The 22,446-nt window shown below is 43.1% G+C and overlaps 1 protein-coding gene across 1 annotated transcript; it reads right to left on the minus strand.

The window, feature by feature from the left end:
* Positions 1-20,737: 20,737 nt before the first annotated feature.
* On the minus strand, positions 20,738-22,067 carry ARL14 (ADP ribosylation factor like GTPase 14). The gene has a single exon (XM_060240903.1). The coding sequence runs from the start codon at positions 21,837-21,839 to the stop codon at positions 21,261-21,263; it is 579 nt and encodes a 192-aa protein (XP_060096886.1). The 5' UTR covers positions 21,840-22,067; the 3' UTR covers positions 20,738-21,260.
* Between the last annotated feature and the right edge of the window lie 379 nt (positions 22,068-22,446).

Below are 22,446 nucleotides of genomic sequence, written 5' to 3' on the forward strand. Positions count from 1 at the left end.
TGGGTACTTGTTTTTAAAATCCCATCCTTATCCAGTAAAACTTCATATTTTAGAGGAGTTTCATGTATTGATAAATGGGGCTGCAAACACGCCTCTAGTGGGGCCACCCAGTTTGGAGTCTTGTTATATAATGATCTCCTTATTTTTTCCCATGTTGTAATTAATGACTTTCGTATTAGGTGGTTCTTGAAATATTTGTGGCCCTCTATTTTATACCACAGAAATGCGTGCCAACCATTTTTTAAATCATGACCTTCAGTCGTTAATATCCTCTTATTTTCTAGCTTTACCCACTCTTTTAACCAGATAAGTTTATTCGCTTGGTGATAAATTTCCCAGTTAGGTAATGATAATCCTCCTCTATCTCTAGAATCCTGCATAAGTTTACGATTTATTCTTGCTATCTAGTTAATTTATTCAAAGCATGAAAGAAATTTGCTAGTTAATTTATTCAAAGCATGAAAGAAGGCCTTATTTAACTGTATTGGAATGACTTGAAGTAAGAACATTATTTTAGGCAAAACAGACATTTTCAGGGCTGCAATTCTACCAAGAAATGACAATTGAAGATTACCCCATTTACTTATATCGTGCTCTGTTCCTTTTATTAACTTTGAATAATTATCCTCATATATCGTACTACATCTGTTAGTAAGATAAATCCCCAAATATTTTACTTTTTGACTACTTGAAATTTAGATATTCGTTGTAATTCTATAAGTTCATTTTTGAAATATTTTTGACCAAGTTCTTTGTCTTTTCAGCATTAACTCTCAACCCTGCCACCTTGCCAAATTTCTCCAATTCCTCTTTTAGAATAGTAATAGACTTCATAGTTTAAATAAATACCTGATCGTCTGTGAATGCTTACAGTTTGTACTCCTCCCCTTTTATGCTTAAACCAACAATATCTTTATTGTTCTTAATTGCCCTATTTAGTACTTTTAAATATAGAATAAATAATAGAGGAGACAATGGTCTAGGTTCTTTCCAAAGATTAATATTATCCATTAATGTGCCATTCATAATTATCTTAGCCTTCTGGTTAGAATATATAGCCTCCATTATTGCTACAAATTTTCCCCCAAACTTCACTGCTTAACCAACTCCAAGAAAAATTGCCAATCAACGTTGTCAAATGCTTTCTCCACATCTAAAAAGACCAAGGCCATCTTAGTTTCACTGCATTGTTCATAATATTCCAATATATTCATGACCATCCTAATATTGTTTCTTATCTGTATCTTTGGCAAAAAACCACTCTGGTCCTGATGTATAATTTGAGCCAAAATTCTCTTTAGTCTTGTTGATAATAATTTTGCAAAGATCTTATAATCAGTGTTCAGTAGTGAGAATGGATGGTAATTTTTAACTTCCTTTAGATCCACATCTGGTTTGGGAATTAGAGTTATGTTTGCTTTCTTCCATGTCTCAGGTATTTTAGCTTTGGTGTAGTTTGGTGTAGAGCCAGTTTGGTGTGGTTTGGTGTAGAGCCAGTTTGGTGTAGTGGTTAAGTGTGCGGACTCTTATCCGGGAGAACCGGGTTTGATTCCCCACTCCTCCACTTGCACCTGCTGGAATGGCCTCAGGTCAGCCATAGCTCTGGCAGAGGTTGTCCTTGAAAGGGCAGCAGCTATGAGAGCCCTCTCCAGCCCCACCCACCTCACAGGGTGTCTGCTGTGGGGGAGGAAGGTAAAGGAGATTGTGAGCCGCTTTGAGACTCTTCAGAGTGGAGGGCGGGATATAAATCCAATATCTTCTTTGGCCCATATATGCTCTATCAGTCTTTTAAAAGGCAATAATACACAATCTTCAAAAGTAATATAGAATTCCAATGGAATACCATCAGGCCCAGGTGATTTCCCTTTCTTCATGGTAGATATGGCTTCTTTGATCTCCTGGATTTATCGAGTTATTTAACATCTTTCTCTGATCTTCACATATACTTGGGAGTTCTTGGACTCGTAAATACTCGATCTGGTCTTTTACCTGTATTTCTGTTTTCCTATATAGTTTCTTTAATCAGTTTAGCCAACTCATTGTTTTTAAATTTCTCTTCACCCTTTGTATCTCTTAAAGAGAATATTTGGTTTTTCCCTTTCTCTTTCCTTAATTTATAAGCTAACCATCATCCAGGTTTATTTGCATGTTCAAAATAGCTTTGCCTTACATATTTAATCTTTCTTGCCATTTCTTCTAAATATAGAAGGTTCACCTGATGTTGGAGGTACTTTATCTCATTTTTCAAAGTCTTAATGCTAGGATTTATCTTAAGTGACTCTTCTTTAATTTTAAGATTTGCCACTAATTCATCATATTTATTCATCTTAAGTCTCTTCTGCCATGAGTTGAATTTAATCGCCAAGCTCCTAAAATATGCTTTAGTGGTGTCCCAAATAATATCTGGAGAAGACTCCTCTGTGGTGTTAACTTTAAAAAAACTTCATTTCATTCTCTGCTTCAGAAACAAATTGATCATTATTCAGTAATAGAGTGTCTAGCCACCAACTTCAACATCTTACTTCATCTCTCCATGTCAATAACAGTGAGCTATGATCTGCAAATGTTCTGGCCATAATCTGAACATCTAAAAGATCTCTCATCATCCGCATAGTAAGCCAAGCTTCTGCGAAAGATTTTCCCTTCTATTCTGATAGACATGAATCCTGGTCACTAACTGACCCTGTCTTAAAAATAGGATCAAGGCAGCAAAGTGTCCACTTTAGAAAATACCTACATATTACATTACATATTGCCAACCTCTAGGTCAGGGGTATCAAACATGCGGCCCAGAGGCTGAATCAGGCCCCAGGAGGGCTCCTATCAGGCCACTGAACAACTTGCTGTCATCTGCTTCCTTCTCCCTCTCTCTTGTTTCCTTCTGCATAACACCTTGCTTTGCCAGGCTTGCTCAACTGCACAGGAGCTGCAGAACAAAACCTCTATTTTCTCCATTGGCTGAAGCTCCTCTCTTGGGGAGGAAGTGTGGAGGTAGAGCTCGCTTTGCCAGGCTCTTTCAATCGTACAGCAGAACTACTGAGCCAAGCCTCTCTTCCTTCTATTGGCTGAGACACCCTCCTTCTTGGTCCCCTGGGAAAAGAAGGGAAGAGCCAGAGCTTCCTTTGCCCAGTTCCCTGGATCTCATGGGAAAGATATGAAGAAAACATCTTTAAGACCAATGAGTACTAATGTTTTAAGTATTATTTATTTTAAGGGGTTTTTTTTAAACTTTGTGTTTGTTTGTGTCTTTTATAAAGTTTATATCTCTGCTACCTAATCTTAAATAGGAACACACATGGCTTGGCCTGAAAAAGTCTCATTTATGTCAGATCCAGCCCTTATAACAAGTTGGATGCCCCTGCTCTAGGTGGTGACTGGAGATCTGCTGTTAGATCTATTCAACTGGAGAAAATGGCTGCTTTGGAAGGTGGACTCTATGACATTATGTCCATTGAAGTTCCTCACCACCCCAAAACCCACCCTCATCAGGTTCCATGCCCCAAATCTCCAGGCATTTCCAAATCCTGAGCTAGCAACCCTAAGTAGTTTTAATTTCCCTGAATGAGAAATCACTGGAAATGTACAGTGCTGGAAACATCTGCTTTATTTATAAGCATGCAACAGAGCAGGTGGGAGGTGGATAGGCACTCCTGCAGCAAGCATCAGATTGTGCTCCCAGTTTCAGCTAATTCAAGCTATAAACGTTCAGACCCCTTTCACTGCTTGCAATCCTATGCACTTGAAGTAAACCACTGAACATAGTAGAATCTACTTCTGAATAGAGATGCACAGAATTGCATTGTTTTTCTGTCCCCCCCTCCCCCCCACACACACTGCAGGGCATTGCTTTGAGACCATACCCTAGTGGATGAATGGCTCATGCAGGAAACATAACCATTAATAGTATGTAATGACAGGCCCATTGACAGTAATCAGACAGCCCAAAATAGTTATAATCCAGTTTTCATGAATATGATCAAAGACACTGACAAACAAAAACGAATGTGTTTGTTTTTCAAAATAGGCACTAAATTTTAATCCCATTAAATTGCTTTTTACCTCTTTTGAATTTTTAGAAAAGGTTCAATTGCTTCTAATTGAGCTTTGAAAGAAAAACCACCTAAAGTTAAGCTGTGTTTAATTGCTTTATTCACTCGGGGATTTAGGCCTCAATTTGAGAGGGGGGGACCATTTATGCAGATAACGACTCACAGGAGAGGACTCAGCAGAGGGTGAAATCAACAGACTTGCATATACATAATGTTTTTATGAATATATGTGTTAATAGATAATCTAGTATGAATTAACAGGCAAATTGGAGCCTTTTATGGCTTTGTGCACATGTATTTGCAAATTATTTTTCTCCAGTGGTCCAAGGAGTGGGTCAGTCCTTGCTCCAGGGGAACATAGCTCCTCCTCCTTGAAGGCAGGGCCAGCAGAAACTTGGATCCCGGAGGGGAAGGGCTTGTTCCCTGGACATCCAGTCTGTCTGGCCCTGCCTCCTGAGCAGCATGAATCGGTGAGCTCCATTGAGCTCACCATTCCTGAAGCAATGAAGGAAGAAGACTGCAGGACTCTGGGAGGAAGGTACAAGTGTATCCAATCTGTGTTCAAGGGATCGATGGCCACTGGAACGAGTGGCATTCTGTAGCACCACGTGACTGCAGGATGGTCCCAGGAGTGGGTCAGTCCTTGCTCCAGGGGATCATAGCTCCTCCTCTCTAAAGGCAGGATCAGCAGAAACTTGGATCTGGGAGGAAGGTACAAGTGTATCCAATCTGTGTTCAAGGGATCGATGGCCACTGGAACGAGTGGCATTCTATAGCACCACGTGACTGCAGGATGGTCCTCCACCAGTCACAGATGCAGGAGCCAACTCCTGCACCCTGCCTGTAGGCAACCCTCTGCTCCTTAGGGGCCAAGGAGGGAAGTGGTTTTGAGTAGGCAGCAGCTGGGAGGAACACCACCTGCACCATGGCTACCCTCAGATCATTCCTGGACCTTGCCTCCATGTGCACGCAGCAGTGGGAGAGTTGGCTGGTTCCGGGCTTCTTTTGAGCACCTGAATTGTGGTAAGCAACTGGAGCAACCTTGCAGGGCGATTCAGGGTTCAAGGGAAGGAGGATTGCCACAGCTGGCCCCCGGTTGGATCTATACCCACTCCCCCCCACCAATGGAGCAAGGAGCCTTCAGGGGATCATTTGGGCTCCTATGGCTATGACGCAGTGGTGGTGGTGGGTCAGAGGAAGGAATAGGGCACCACAGATTAAAAGCTCTTCCTTCCCTAGAGGGGACAGTTACCTTCCTCTGCGAAAAAAGGGGAGTGGGTGGGAAAGGCAGCCATTTTACTCTCCTTCTTTCCCTTTCAGTTGGGCCCCAGAAGACATTGATTCTGCAACCTGTGACTTAGACCTATTGGACTCCTCTCCCCAAGAAGCCAAAGGGCCTGAAAGCCAAAAGGTGGATTTCTCTGGAGATGATGCTAAGGCCAATTTGTTTGCTTGGATCCAACAACTGGTGAGGAAGGAAATCACAGCTAGGGATGCTGATAGTTCTGCCCTAGAGAACTCTACTCCCACCAAGACTTGCCCCAAGAAAAAAAACTCAGGGACAGTTATAGGGATGAGGATAACAAGGGTACTTCACCCCCCAATCCCCAAAAGAGGAAGGAGACTCTAGAGCAGGGGTGTCCAACTCATTTGTTATGAGGGCCGGATCTGACATAAATGAGACCTTGTTGGGCTGGGCTGTGTTGGGCCGGGCCATGTGTGTACCTATTTAAGATATTTTGAGCAGAATTTGGAGGATGGTAGAAGACAGGAGGGCCTGGTGTGACTTTGTCCATGGGGTCACAAAGAGTCGGACTCGACTGTTCGACTGAACAACAAAGCAGAGATATGCACTTTTTGAAAGACACAGACGAACACAACTAAATTTTTTTTTTTTACTTAAAATAAAACATGCTTAAAACATTAGCACTTGCTGGTCTTAAAGGTGCTTTCTTTGTATTTCTCCCATGGAATCTAGAGAACTGGGCAAAGGAAGCTCTGGCTCTTTCCCAGGGGATCAGGAGGGGGAGGAGCCTCAACCAATGGAGAAAATCAAGGTTTTGCTCTGTAGCTCCCTGTGAGCTTGAGCAAGCCCTGAAAAGCAAGTTGAGATGCAGAAGGAAGCAAGAGAGAGAGAGAAGAAAGCAGACAAGAGCCAGTTGCTTGGAGGCCTGATTTGGTCTTCGGACTGCACGTTTGACATCCCTGCTCTAGAGTCCTCCAAGAGCATAAATTTCCTGGAGCTGAGGGCCATTTGTCTAGCACTGTTACAACTTTCCACATCCTTAGAGGGACATCATGTCCTGATTCAAACAGACAACATAACGGCAAAGGCCTATGTCAACAAGCAGGGTGGGGGGAACAAGATTCAAATCCCTGCATGCAGAGGCAAAGTTATTAGTCCAGTGGGTGAAGGCTCTTCTTCTCTCCTTGAAAGTGATTCATGTTGCTGGTCAAGACAACGAGGTGGCTGACTGGCTGAGCCATCAGACAATAGGTCAATCACAGTGGACTCTGCATCGAACCATTTTCAGTCAGGTTTGAGCACACTTCGGAAATCTGATGGTGGACCTGTTTGCCTTCCAACACAATCATCAAGGGTGCGGTCACACCTACCATTAAAAGCGGGTGTATAGCGCTCAAATCTGAACTGCTGAATATTGATTCGATGCAGGGCAGTTCAGACGAGCATCCAAGAATGTGATTCATTCTGTTGTGCGCGATCAGACATCCAATGCTATCACGCTCCTTTCTTGGAGCATGCGTAATCAGATGGTGATTTCTGGGAGGGGTGGGGGTCCATTGAACATGCACCCAACTGTTTGGAGCTGGGAAATCAAAACTTTCTTCAGAGGCAGGGGGGAAGAGCGAAAGTTTCCAGAATTAACGTTGCCGATCCAAACCACGGAACTGCCAGGAATTATTTTCCTAGAAATTGGCAGTGACAATGATATGTTGAAATCCTCCACATTGAAAAAAAAGATTTTTTTCCTGTTCTGAATAGTGGGATAATGATTCCCCTCCTCTGATCCTGTGTTGATTGGAGAAGCAGAAGCATCACCTCAGATACCCGGATGATCTGGCAATGCGCATGTCTGCTGGGGCTTTCTTTGAAAAAACAAGGTGAGAGGCAGCATCGCGCGTGAGCTGTCCAAACAACAAAAAGCCGATCCTGTGCCACTGTTTTGAAAAGGGCCGGACTTTATGCACTGTCAAATTAATGCGCCATTCATGCGTAGCAAGCCTGAATGACCTCGGATCACGCTCGATTGACAGATGTGGATGTCTGAACGAACACATTTAATCCGTCAGCCAGACGGAGCTGTGTCGTCACTAATGGTACGTGTGACCGCGCCCCAAGTGAGGCTATTCTTATCCAGAACAAGAAACCCAAAGGCGATGGGGACAGACATGCTAAACACGGAGTGGCCAACAGGCCTCCTCTGTGCCTTTCCACCCTTTCAGGTTCTACAAAGGTTTCTTCAGAGGATTCAGGAACAACAAGCAGAAGTCATCGTAATAGTCCCATTCTGATCAAGGATGGCCAAGTTTCAGGACCTGAAGAGTCTGTCAGTTTCAGATCCTTGGAGGCTACCAATGAGGAAGGATCTTCTCTTACAAGGGCCTAACTGTCATCTCATCCAGAAATGCTCAGCCTCACTGCTTGGAGGTTGAGTGGCAACAATTAGTTAATCTGGGATATAAGCAGGGGGGTGGTTAGCACTTTGCTTGCCTCTAGAAATAAATCCACTAACAGGATTTTTAATCTAACCTGGCAAGTTTTTCAGATCTGGTGCTCTGGATAGGGAGTTGAACCTATTTCTGCCTCTGTGGCAGATGTTTTAGCTTTCCTACAATCAGGGCTAGAGAAGGGGCTTAGCACTAGCACATTGAGAAGGCAGATTGCAGTCATTTCAGCAGTGCAGGGTACAAAGAAAGGGAAACCCCTGTCACTTCACCTCCATATTAAAAGATTCCTTAAAGGGGTAACATTCCTTAACACACACACCCTCCCCTCCAGGCTCACCACTTTCCTACATGGAACCTAAATGGTAAGAGGTGAAATATCTCCGGTACCTGGCATTTCATTTTATGGCACACATGATCTAGGGCTAAAAGCCCTATGCCAGAAGCCTTTTGAACCTATGGCCTCATGTGGCCTGAAGGAGTTAACACTGAAGGGTGTCAGAGCTGTGGGCCTTATCCACTCAGAAGGACCTCTATGTTTCCCACCAGGATAAAGTGGGATCCCACATTCATACCCAGATCTCGCATTCATACCCAAGGTTAATTTCACCTTCCACCAGTCTGAAAACAGTCCTTCCATCATTCTGCCCTAACCCACAGCATGATTGGGAAAAGCTTTGGCACTGCTTAGATGTATAGTGGTTAAGTGCACAAACCTTATTTGGGAGAACCGGGTTTGATTCCCCACTCCTCCAATTGCAGCTGCTGGAATGGCCTTGGGTTAGGCATAGCTCTCATAGGAGTTGTCCTTGAAAGGGCAGCTTGTGTGAGAGCTCTCTCAGCCTCACTTACCTCACAGGGTGTCTGTTGTGGGGTGTGTGTGTGTAAAGGAGATTGTTACCTCTCTGAGATTCAGAGTATAGGGTGGTATATAAATCCAATATCATAAGTAGATGGTTGAGGGGGTGCATTATAGAGGCATACAAGGCTAGGGGTCTGGTACCTCCTCAGGGTATTACAGTGCAATCTCTGAGGGGGGTGGGGCTGCAACTTTGGCAGTGTATTATGCCTTCCCATCCATGGAAGTTGTTTGTAAAGCAGCCACATGGAAGTCAGTACATTCTTTCACTAGACACTACCAAATAGATAAAGTGGCACTGGTGGAGGCCACCTTCTGTGGGAGGGTGTTGCAACACACCATTTAGGTTGGAAAGCTGGTCGGGCTTACCCTGGGAAACTGCTTTTTTGTATCCCAGATTGATCCACTCCTGGGACCACTGAAGAATGGAAGATTCTTTTCACTTACTGTGAAGTCTTCCTTCTCTGTGGTCCCAGAGTGGGCCAGTCCTACCCACCCATATTTTTTTCTGGGGTCACCAGTTTCCAGGCATAGATGATGAACTGATCCTGTTTACTTTCCTGGCTAGGAGGATTCTTCCCTATCAGAAAGAAAGTGATTAAGAAACTACAGATACATCTGTTTAAGGTTAAAAGGGGTGTGGTATCATTGTCTGTTGGTGATGTATGACATTGACAGACAGCAGCTAGCCCTTCTGGTTAACAGTTTGGTTTGGTGAGTTTGTTTGGTGTTTCCCCACTACGTTGTTTTCAGAATTACTTCCAGGGAGATGAGGCTTGAGAACCGACTGGGTATCCAGGGGACAAGCCCCTCCCCTCCGGGATCCAAGTTTCTGCCAGCCCTGCATACAGAGAGGGAGAGCTATGTTCCCCTGGATATGCATCTTTGTGTTTGCACATAGGGAGAAATATTTTATTTGGCTGGTTAATGCCATGTAGCTGGCAGGAAATAAAAGTCTGAAAAAGGCAATTAAGGTGGAGGTGGAATCTTTGGAAAGTGGCCAGTACTTAAAGATTGCTTGTGGTGCTTGGAAGCATTGCAGTTCCCCTTGTAATTCAAGAATTTTTGAATTTGGGACTTTGACACTTGAAAGATGGGAGATTGTGTGCCTGTCTCACCCCCTCCCCTCCCCTTTTCTCCTGAAAGATCATAGCAGTTTCTTGACAGCCAGTTTGGTGTAGTGGTTAAGTGTGTGGACTCTTTAACTGAGAGAACTGGGTTTGATTCCCCACTCCTCCACTTGCACCTGCTGGAATGGCCTTGGGTTAGCCATAGCTTTTGCAGGAGTTGTCCTTGAAAGGACAGCTTCTGCGAGAGTCCTCTCAGCCCCATCTACCTCACAGGGTGTCTGTTGTGGGAGGAGAAGATATAGGAGATTGTAAGCTGCTCTGAGTCTCTGATTCAGAGAGAAGGGCAGGGTATACATCTGCAGTCTTCTTTTTCTTTAAGGCAGGGCTTCTTGGGTTCCTCTGGTTGATGCCACTTGGCCACCTGTCTTTGGCTGCTGCACTTGCAGCAACAAAATGCAACACTTCATGCTCCAGCTCATCAAAAGTTTCTGAAATGTGTTAGTCCTTAAAGACCCCTGTGGGTCTCTGGTTGTTGCACCTTGGTTGTTAGGCAATAGCTCCCTGTGCTGTGCAAAAGTTCTTGGGCGTATTGAGCAAAGGTTGGTTAGTTAGGTGCTGAGGAGGGATGTGGGTAAGAGGTGAAATATCTCTGGTACCTGGCATTTCATTTTATGGCATACATGACCTAGCCAGGCAAAGTGACATTTATGTCAGATCCAGCCCTCATAACAAATGATTTTGATACCTGTGCTTTAAATGATGGCTTCAAGCTGTGATCAATATCAAAGCCTGGTTAGAAATAACCATTAAACAAAAATAACTACCATTAAAAAAATCACTGCCTTCAGAAAGCAAGGCAAGCTGTGTATGCCTTGGGTGTGTATAGTTTGGGGTATTCTAGTACCTTTGATCCTGAAATAATGCATGTTGAAAGTATACTCCAGTTACTTAAAGAGTCTGATTTGATCTGTATTGCCACTGCTAAGAAATTCACGAATAATGAAAATGTTTTGCTGCTTCTTTTGCATACGAAGTTATTCATTCTTCTGCACCACTGAAGCAGAATATGATTTTGTGTTGGCACTGAAAGGATTCACATGGGATCCCAGTACTTGCATATGCATCTTCCTTAAAAAAAAAAGGTGTTTAATTGCATCTTTCTCAATATTTGTAAAAATATTTACTTACTGTGGATGCACTGTGTGCCAAAGAGGACAGACATGGGACCTAATCTTATTCCAAAGCCCTCAAACACCTAAAAATGAGCAAGGTCTGTGCCTAGCAACCAGTGGGAGGGTGGGGAGTAGGGTTGCCAAGTCCCCACCAGCTGCTGGTGGAGGACTTTTTCCATGTGTGCTTTGAACACACAGCACAATTACATCACCCAGAAGTGACGTACCATGCCAAGCATGTTGTGTGGGGATGTTCTAGGAATTTTTTTTGGAGGGGGGGTTTAAACTCTATGGTTTCACGTGGGGCTGCTCTAGCAATTTTGGAGGAAACTCTTTGGCACCATAGAGTTTTCTCCAAAATTGCCAGAGCATCCCTGTGCAAAACCAGAGTCCCTCCCCCTGAATTCCTAGAGTGTCCCCGTGCAACGTGCCCAGTGCAATATGTCACTTCCAGGTGATGTCATCATACCATGTGTGACGGAACCAGCCCGATTCTGCCTTCAGACCCGGTCCCGTCAACTCCCTATTGAGTCGCCAACTCCTGGAGGGAGCTATTTCTCCTCCGGCCACTTGGGCTCGCTGCCACCACCTGCTCAGTCTAGGGGTTCAGATTGAGAGGAACAGGACTCCCAATCCCCCTCTCCAGCTATGAGGCCAGGCCTCAAGGTCCTCTGCCACCCTGTACTTGGGTATCACAGAGACCACAGCACTTCTTCAGGGAACCCCTGGAGTACTGTGTGCAGTTCTGGTCGCCGCACCTCAAAAAGGATATTATAGCATTGGAGAAAGTTCAGAAAAGGGCAACTAAAATGATTAAAGGGCTGGAACACCTTCCCTATGAAGAAAGGTTGAAACGCTTAGGGCTCTTTAGCTTGGAGAAACGTCGACTGAGGGGTGACATGATAGAAGTTTACAAGATAATGCATGGGATGGAGAAAGTAGAGAAAGAAGTAATTTTCTCCCTTTCTCACAATACAAGAACTCGTGGGCATTCGATGAAATTGCTGAGCAGACAGGTTAAAACGGATAAAAGGAAGTACTTCTTCACCCAAAGGGTGATTAACATGTGGAATTCACTGCCACAGGAGGTGGTGGCGTCCACAAGCATAGCCACCTTCAAGAAGGGGTTAGATAAAAATATGGAGCAGAGGTCCATCAGTGGCTATTAGCCACAGTGTGTGTGTATGTATATATATATATATATATATATATATATATATATATATATTTGGCCGCTGTGTGACACAGAATGTTGGACTGGATGGGCCATTGGCCTGATCTAACATGGCTTCTCTTATGTTCTTATGTTCTTATGATTGGCACCTTATCCAACTGCATGCCTTCCCCCTTCCCCGGGGCCCCCTTCATAAAGCAGCGTGGTCTAAAGCGGTGGGGGATCTATGTGGTACAGAGTTTGACTGCCAACATTCAAAACAGTAAAAATGTTTAATAAGAAGAGAAAGAAAAAAAAACAAAAACAAAAACAGTTACATGTAAAAGTTTAGCACAGCACCTGAACATCAACCAGAGGGACAAATAAAGGTAGATATAAACGCATCCTTTCGTCCCTGGTGTAAACTTGTCCTACCTTGTGAATGACTACCTGGGGTCCACCCCACCTCTCCCCCAGGCAGGAGCCCACAGACTGGCAACCTCTCTGCTTGAGCGCCAGCCGAGGACTCGCCTTTTCCCGCCTAACTCAAATAAAAAAACAAAAGAACTTCCTGCCCCTCTAGGAGGCTTTCCCCCCTAGAGTTGCTGGTTTAACTCCAGAAGGGAGGAGGGAATGAGGGGAAGGCTAAAGAACTTCCTGCCCCTCTAGGAGGCTTTCCCCCTAGAGGTGCTGGTTTAACTCTGGAAGGGAGGGGGGGATGAAGGGAAGGCTAGGCCACAAAGCCTGCTTTAGTAGTTTCATGTTCCCCTCCAACCAAGCATCAACATTACCTAAGATGGCGTTTCTCCACACCATGCACCACTACACATGATGGGGCTATTTGGGGATAGGGATCCCCCCAGTGACCCACTCTGTGCTGACAGGTTGGGGGCCTCAAAACCAGGGGAAGCAGAGACATGGTGCAGGATGGCATCACCAGCTCAATGATATCACTTCCCAGCCAATACCTGGAAGTAATAGTGGTAGCTCTAGGAAGCACTGGAAACTCTATGGCAGGGGTGCCCAAACTTGCTTAATGTAAGAGCCACATAGAATAAACGCTAGATGTTTGAGAGCTGCAAGACATGACCATCAGATGTTTGAGAGAAGGAAGGAAGGAAAATAGATGAGGGAGGGAGAGGTCGACTGAAAGCAACTTGTTAACCAGACATTCTTAGTTGGAAGTTGGATTTTCATTAATGTGGAGCTGATTTGGATTGGAACTATGGTGTGGAAGCAGGAGGGCTTAAACCTCTGTGCCACTTTCCTAACCTGAGATGGCTGCAGGGCACTGTTATTTGCCTTGTAGGGGAAACTAAAGAGCTTCTAGTGGTTCCCCAAGGTCATTTCTGTTGGGGAAATGATGAGGGGGAGGGGGGAGAGAATTATGCCCTCTCCCAATTTTAGTCAACCTCCAAGTGCCTAAAGACCTATACCATTTTTGCACGCAGCTTACCTCGCAGTCACAATCCTGTTCCCTCCGCAGCGTTTCTCAGATTTCCCATCATCTGCGCCGGAGTTACAGGAAGTGCCGCAGCTTTTGCGTAGCAAACGTAAACTGGGTTTTAGCGGTTTACGTTTGCTACTCAAAAGCTGCGGCACTTCCTGTAACTTCAGCGCAGATGGTGGGAAATCCGACCAGATGCTGCGGAGGGAACAGGATTGTGACTGCGAGGTAAGCTGTGTGCGAAAATGGTCCTAGACTTGAACCATATAAGCCTGTGGCCTTTTGAGGGCAGTAATGAGTTGGCAGTGGACCTATTCTGAACCCCTACCAAAGATCTTTTTAGTAACAAATGGAAAGAATCACGATGAAAAGCCTTCAAGAAAACTGCCCTCTGGTGTGCCTCCTCCAAACTCAATATGACACACCATCTTTATATTGTGATGGAATACTGTCTTGCAGTTTAAGAACTGTGGGGAGGGGAAGTCAGTCTCTGATAATGTGTGCCTTCAGACAGCGTCCTCCAACTTTCTTACTGGTTTGCTTTTGAAGTCAAAGATAACTCTTGTCTATGCTGGAGATAGGACATAGGATGCTGTCATTGGGTGTCATTTCTACTTTTCTCCCAAGCTTCCTGCTGACCCAGCTGCTTTACTCCTGTGTAGATATTGACTGTTGGAAGACAGGCAGCTATGCCATTGACTGGAAGTTCTAATCTCTTCTCAAGCCTTTCTCCTTCCTAGAAGTAGTGTTGTGTAACATGGGTTTTGGGAGAAAAAGATCCAGTGCCGGGTTTGCTTGGGCCCTAGGTGAAATAATCAGCCCACTTTCTTCTTTGGTAAGGCTCCTTTCTTCTCTGACACTTCTTCCATTTGATCCCTCCCATTTGGCTCTGCCTTTTCTTCTTCAACCACTCCTTTTTCCATATTGTTTTGCTTACTCTGGTAAAGAGAAACCATACCAAGTTGTGCTTTCTTAGTTACTTTTATTACTTTGCAAGAAACCAAAGAGAAGCAAATATGCTTTCTATGATTTTATTTGGTGCACTGTTCAGTAAAATTGGCAACATTTCTGTAAAAGCAGTAAAAATAGTCTCGAGGTCTGTGGAAAAGTTTCTCTACACTTGTCACTGAAAGTGAGGAGGCCAGTCTGCATCCATCCCAAATGCTTAAGCAACTGAACAACCCCAACGTACTGAACAGATTAATTTGGAACCATCAGGTAGAAAGAAGAGAACTTAGTTGTATCACTCACTCAACACACTGGAGCAAAGGACCAAAGGAGCCATAAATTAACTCATAAAAACAAAATAAAACTTATTTTTAACTCTAAGAAATGCAGTACTCAGGTTTTTTTTAGCCAACTGCTTTAAAAAAACAAAACCAGCTAATGTAATCTTGTAACACACATCACGATCCAAATATTTAATTGTTGGTTTTATACATATGTACTGTTTTAAAAATGGATTTATATAATCTTTTAAAAAACTGCTCATGACTGAGTGGGAGCCGGCTGCAAGAAGCTGGGAGACTGCTGCTGCCTTTTGCCTTCCTGTCCTGCTTGGCTGAGCAGGAGGGGAAAGAGGTGGGGCAGGCAGGCTACAAGGAGAATGGAAACCAGTGACACCTCTTGCTCTTCCATCCTGCTTGGCTGAGCAGGAGGGGAGAGAGAGACACGGGGCCAGCTTGGGGGCTCTGAACTGGGGAGCTTCTGCCACAAGTCAGGGGGTGGCCCCCCAGAAGAACTGAGTCTAGGAACCAAATTATAATCATCAGGGGTCATTTTGTAGAAAAAGAGGTGGTGGAGCTCATCCAGGGATTGTTATACAGCTGGCACCATGGAACTTGATAGATGCTGCCAAGGTGAAGGAAGGACAAAAAGTTGGAAGATTTTTTTGGGGGGGGGCAGATAAAGGTAGTTTAGCGTTCAGTGGACAAGGTAGGTAGGTGGGGGGAGGAGGGGGAACACTCAGAAAGGTTCAGGAGCTGCACTCCTGTGAGCTCTTGCTGAATTTAAGGCCTAGTAATCATTACAGTTGTTTCAGGATTTGATTAATATGACCATATTAAACAAAGGGGGACCTGCAAAGTCTTGCAGGGGGCATCCTGTTTCTTTCCCCCCACTATTTCCTCTTTCCCTTTCCTAGCAGCCCCCATATCCTCTCCCCTGTTTCTGCTTCCATCACTCCTTCCCATTCACCAGCTAAACTACCTTTATCTGCCCTCCCCCAAAAAATCTTCCAACTTTGTGTCCATCCTTCACCTTGGCAGCCTCTGCCAAGTTCCATGGTGCCAGCCACTGAGCCAAGGCCAGCTGTGCAGTGGGGAACCCACACGGACTTGTGAAGGGCATCTCATTTTGCCTTTTATCCTCCTTTCCTCCTCCTGACAACCTGCATATTCCCAGCTTTGCCTACATCCTTGTTTCGTTCCCACTCACTTACCAACCTACCTTTTACTTGTCCTCCATCTTCAGTTGTATTTACTATTTATTTACTCAATTATACCCTGCATTTTTCCACAGTGGGAACCCAAAGCAGATTACATCATTCTCCTCTCCTCCATTTTATCCTCACAACACGCCTCTGAGGTAAATCAAGCTGAGAATGTATAACTGGCTCAAGGTTACCCAGTGAGCTTCATGGAATCATAGAATCATAGAGCTGGAAGGGACTTCCCAGGGTAATCTAGTCCAACCCCCTGCATAATGCAGGAACTTCACAAATACCTCCGTCCTAGTTCACAGGATCAGAATTGTTGTCAGATGGCCAGCTAGTCTCTGTTTAAAAACCTCCAAGGAAGGAGAGCCCACTACCTCCTGAGGAAGCCTGCTCCACTGAGGAACCACTCTAACAGTCAGAAAGTTCTTCCTAATGCTGAGCCAGAAACTCTTCTGATTAAATTTCAATCCATTGGTTTTGGTCCTACCTTCTGGGGCAGCAGAAAACAATTCTGCACCATCCTCTATGTGACAGCCCTTCAAGTACGTGAAGATGGTGATCATATAATCTCTCAGCTGCCTCCTCTCCAGGCTAAACATCTCCTTTGACTTTTCTTCATAGGACTTTTCTTCATAGGACTTTTCTTCATAGGACTCACCATCTTTGTTGCCTTCCTCTGGACCTATTCCAGCTTGTCTATATTCTTTTTAAAGTGTTGTGCCCTAAACTGAACACAGTACTCCAGGTGAGATCTTACCAGAGCAGAGTAAAGCAATACTATCACTTCACATGATGTGGACACTATACTTTTGTTAATACAGCCCAAAATTACATTTGCCTTTTTAGCCACCACATTGACTCATGTTCAGCATATGGTCCATTAAGACCCCTTGTTCAGCATATGGTCGGCTAAGACCCCATGGCAGAGTAGAGATTTTAACTTGTGTCTCCTAGATTCTACTCTAAAGCTCTAACCACTATACTGCAGTGGCTTTTGTGGGGTGGCTGCTGTTGAACAGTAGTGAGCAGCCAGGACTGGGCGAGTCATGTGGTAGCGACTTGCCTGGCGATTGCTGCCTCCTTCAAAGACAAAAACAGCCCTGGAAAGCCTTTTACTGACAGAAATCAAGCCTAGAAGGCTGTCTATACTGTTGTGCTTGCCAGGTTCATATCTGACATGTCTATTCATCACTCCAGTCTCTGGATTTAAGTATTCAGAGATCTGGCCATGTTAATAATTAGATATATTGGTTGGCTCTCTCTTGTTAATAATTGGGCAGCTATGTTCCAGCTGTAGCTTTTCTAAGCTCTTTTAAAAGGCAACCTCATGTAGAATGTATAACTGTAGTCAAGTCTGAGGGTCAAAGGTCACCAGAATTTTTGAAACTGTGATTAAATCCTTTATCTTCAGGACAGTATATCTGTCTCAGCTAGTCCGCCCCCCCCCCCAAAAAAAATGAGGTGCCAGAACTCTCAAGAGGGAAATGAAGGAGGAGCACACAGGTGCACCTAATGAACTTCTAAACCAGGGGTGTCAAACTCATTTGTTATGAGGTGCCATAAAATGTAATGCCAGGTAGCAGAGATATAAACTTTATAAAGGACACAGACAAACACAAAGTTTTTTTAAAAAACTTAAAATAAAACATGCTTAAAAGATTAGCACTCTTGCAATATTTTATTTAAGTGTTTCTAATAACTGACACCTCTTGCTCTGAATTATTGCATCAAAATCTGGAGACAATGTCTGTGCTATAGCAATCTTGAGTATGCTGTTCAGGTGTGTGTCTGTAAGTTGCAAACCTACTTTTGATTTACTGACATTCATCACAGAAATCTTATGGTCAATGCTTTGAGCCTAAGACCCATGTGGAAACATGAAATGGCTGGGTATTGTGAGCATTTGTACATAAGTTGTTTCATGTGCTGGTCAGGCTATAGAGAAAATAGGGGCTTTTCTTTGTAGCACCTGTGAGACTGAGCAAGCCTGAGAAAGCAAGCTGTGATACAGAAGGAAGCAAGAGAGAGAGAAGGAAGCAGATGACAATGAGTTGCCAGACAGAAGCCCTCCGGGCTGCATGTTTGACACCCCTGTTCCAAACATTTTTTTTTTTAGAATTTTGTTTCCACAAAGAGGTTTGGGAATTCCATTCTGCTGCATTCCCCTATTTTAAAAAGCCCTGGTCTCAACTGATAAAAAACACTCCAAGTCCTGGCTATGGCAAAAACCTGACCATTAAAGCGTAAGGATAGGTCTGGTGGCAAACTGTGAATCTTAAAAAAGGGTGCAGCCCCACCCAGACCATACTCCAGAATCAGTCATGTTATCAGTCAACAGCATCTCCATCTTGTCGGGATTGGCCTCTTTCAGCTTGTCATTAGTTCCACACACTGTATAATGGCTGTTATTTAAATTTAGCATTTTTGACAGATTTGACTGTTGTAAATAATGAAATAAGTTCAATTTTTAAAGCAGTAACCATTATTGAAATATCTAGCTAGAGTATTCAGACAGCCCATGTAGGTTTTATTTAATATTAGAAACAAGTTTTTACAACCTGGTCAAAAATATATATATTCTAACTTAATATGAGGTGGTAGGAAGAATGCATTATCTCCCACCCCACCCCAAGTTTATTTCTTTTGTAAGGGTTTTTTTTTTTAACTTCCAGATTTAGCTTGGTCTTGACAGTCCTTTTCTACAGTTTAGTGAAAGTCATTACTGCCATGGTTTAAGATTTGGTGGGAGAGGCAAAATGAACTACATTACTGGATATGATTAAATAAGTTAATATATTAAGATGCTGTTAGATGTTTTAATGAGAGGCACCCACTGCTGTCAGTTCTTTCAGATCAGATCTTGACGTAGTGGCTAAGGGGAAATCATCAATTTAGGCAGATGGCAGAATGTGAAAAGAAATCCACATAACCAGTTAATAAGGGTAGGATAAAATGTTTCTTGAATGAGTAATAGACAGGCATGAGTCCAATATAAGAGATATTTGTGTAATAATTGTCATCTTGATCAGGAAGTCTCAGTATCAGAAAATATATGATTGCATGATAGGCAGACATGACCAGTATTTTCTTGCAATGTAAAATTAAGGGCCGAGCTTTTTTTTTTTTTTTAAGAAAAAATTATTCAGAAATGGAGTACAGCAGCAAAAACATTTCACAGAAACATAATATAAAATGTTAATAACCAGAAATTTTAAAATTGTAAAAAAAATTCTTATAAATAGCTCTTGGAGGCATTCTATCATTTTCTGAAAGGTGTTGCAAAATTGAGTAAAATTAAGGGCCCGAGTGCCGCGTTTCTCCCAGGTCTTCCCTGGGTCCATGCAGTCATGTGTATTGCAAGTTTTGTGTGGGGAACTTAATGCAAGGCATGTGTGGACGGTGGACCCCATTTGTATCAGGATCATGGCATGTGGAAAGAAGGGGCTTCAGCCTTCCCCTCTGTTTTACTGAACTGAAATCCTGGGGGGCACCTCCTTTTTTGTAATGGGGGCACCACATGCACTGATGGTATATACCTAGATTGCCCTAAGTCAAGTCAGGGAAATGGTAGAGGGGAGGCACATAAGACCTCCATCACTGTGGTCCCAAGCCAAACTGGACCTTGGTTATGCGATGGACAAAGCACCAAGGATAGAACTCAAAATAAGCATTCAATTATGAGGACCCCCAAGACAACTACTTTGAAGCTGTTTCAGTGGCATCTAGCTTTAACACTAGCAAAAGTAAACAACATTCATGGTTCTGATATAGATGCGAATTCAATATGTCTTTTAAGTAAGCAAACACACATTCATATATTACAAGAATAATATGATCCATCGATTGCTCAGTAATTTTGGAGAGATTATACCAACAAAGGTTTCTTCCATGGGAAACATTTACAGTGACAACATGGCATCCATGCAATAGTTTCCTCCATACTTTCCTTGCTTTAGCCCTCCTTGGCCCCCATTTCTCCCCTTCCACTGAAGAGCTTTTTAAAAAAAATCAATAACAAAAAAAATTTCAATAACAAAATATTGTGATGACTTATTACTTCCTAGATTCTGTTTGAATCAAAAGTAAGTCTCTATCCCTTTTCCTTGCAAAGTTATAAGAGAAAGTTTGAAGCCTGTACCTTTCCCTTTATAACTCTGCAGTGAAACAGGCTGAGTCCAATCAAATGGTGCTAATGTGAGTGGGATCTGCAAAACTGCACATCTTCCTATTCACATTGTGTCCAAAGGGCCTCTGACTGATCCTTCCAAAAGACAGGTTTGGGAAAGATAGCAGCAAAGCAGGAAAATGTCAGAAGCAGGATGAATAGCTCATGATGTTGCATGGATGCTTTCAAAACCTTCCTGTGAGGAAGTCAAGGTGAAGCAAAATGGCTGGGAAGATACAGCCTAGAAACAAATATCCCATTTTGCCAGAAGTTCCATTGCTGAGACCATCAGTGGTGAAGAAGCAGCTAAGCCCTCCTCCATTGTACCTTGGGCCACATACAGCCAAAAACAAGCATAGCCACCTTCAAGAGGGGGTTAGATAAAACTATGGAGCAGAGGTCCATCAGTGGCTATTAGCCACAGTGTGTGTGTGTATATATATATAAAAATTTTTGGCCACTGTGTGACACAGAGTGTTGGACTGGATGGGCCATTGGCCTGATATTACATGGCTTCTCTTATGATCTTTTGTTCTTAACCCACTCCCTGAGTGGCACTTGGTATTGTATTTCCAAGTGCTGTGACCTGATCTGGGAGCCAAATCATGGTTGAAAAGCCAGATAAAATATAATAAAAGTTACCATTTTATGTTTTATGTAAAGCTCTTCCTGATTTAATAAAGAAGTCTAAACAAAAATTAGTTTTTAACAAATGTTATATAGATTTTGCGATTATTTGCAGACATACTAATGTTATACGTGTTGGCATTATGCTTTTCTTGTAGGCAGATCTGCTGACATAAATTTTGCCATCAGAGCGGAATGCTGAATGAATTTCCATGTGCATACATTTGCAGTAAAAGGGACTGCATCCAAACTATCTCCAGTCATTTACTTATGAATTATGCTGTAGTTTTCTTTGGATGCTATAGTTACCCTGTTGGATATAAAATGGATACCAGATATATCATAATTTAAGAACACAGGTGAATCTGTTCTTTATATAGCTTTGTCGGTATTCAAGTTCAAAACTCCCACTGTTCTATTGTATTATTCAAATACAGCAAAGTAATATTTCTGGAGAGTAATACAAAGAAGTGAAACAGTACCTGGCCTGCTGTAAATACATTCCTTTTTACGCCCCATCCTGAAAAGTCAGATGCTCAGTTAAAAGACTGGTTTGTACCCAAACCCAATATACCTTGGTTAGAAGGAAATAAATTAATCTGGTTTGAAAATCTTAAAAGCTTCTTGTTTAGATTTCACACAGGATTTGGCAAATGATGTTAGTTTCTGGACAGCTTCAGGAAGGCCTTCCCCTGTAAGAGCACAGCAGGGCTGTACATACCAGTTCCGGTCATGACAGTGTTTCTTCATGTTAAATCTCCTGGTGATTTCCTCAGCATCCAAAGCTCCAGGGAGATCCTGTTTGTTTGCTAGGACAATCACAGGCACGTTCTTTACCCTTTCATTCCTTAAGATTAGCTCCAGTTCTCTCTTCGACTCATCCAAGCGTTGCCCGTTGGTGCTGTCCACAACGTAGACCAGGCAGTCTGTGTTTTCCAAATAGTTGCCCCATACTGTTCTCATTTTGTGCTGTCCTCCAACATCCCAAACTGTTAAGGCAATATTTCCTCCTGTTTCAATCATCTCCACGTTGAAACCAACTGTTGGCATCGTTAGGAAGACGTCATTGAACTTCATCTTGTACAAAAGCGTTGATTTCCCCGCTGAATCGAGTCCAAGCATTAGGATCTGGGCTTGCTTGGCTTTGGAATGCTTAGAGCTGGCCAGCCCCATCCTGGCCACACGGCTTAGTAGTGCTTTTTCTTTCTTTCTCTTTTTCTAAAAATGTGTTATTAGGCAGATTTTGTTTTTCTTGATCTTTCAGATGAAAAATGGAAAGGAAAGGAGAAAGAAATGGAAGATCAGGCTTTGTGCGATGCAACAGGAATAACAGCATGTGTATGTTTGTTCCGTGACCTTATCAGGGTGGCAGTATGCAAACAGAGTGTTATTAAAATATAACCGCTGCCTACCTGCAGGGTGGAGCTGACTTGAATAATGTTTGGTCACAGCAGCCAAAGGTTGCTTTATTATGTTGATTAATGCCAGAGCAGAGCATAGTCTTATATTCTAGAAGTTCCTAGTCTTTTTTAATTCCTGAACTGTATGTAGGTTTTTTTTTTTTGCAGTGTAAGATGTTATAATACCCAGTAACTATATGACATTCCTAGTGTTAGATGGCACTGCTCAAACATTCCTATGTGATGTTAATATATATTCATTGTGTATTTATGTTGTTCTGGATACGCTCTCAACAGCTCTGCCTATTAGCTGTGGGATAATGATATTCTGCAAGAAAACTGTGTGATATTTGGATCGATAGTTAAGTCACCGTGGATCA

This window comes from Heteronotia binoei, chromosome 6 (genome assembly GCF_032191835.1).
Source record: "Heteronotia binoei isolate CCM8104 ecotype False Entrance Well chromosome 6, APGP_CSIRO_Hbin_v1, whole genome shotgun sequence".
Classification (NCBI taxonomy): Eukaryota; Metazoa; Chordata; class Lepidosauria; order Squamata; family Gekkonidae; genus Heteronotia; species Heteronotia binoei.

Excerpts from the sequence above, each read along its gene's own strand:
- ARL14 (XM_060240903.1), bottom strand. The coding sequence starts at position 21,839 with ATGGGGCTGGCCAGCTCTAAGCATTCCAAAGCCAAGCAAGCCCAGATC.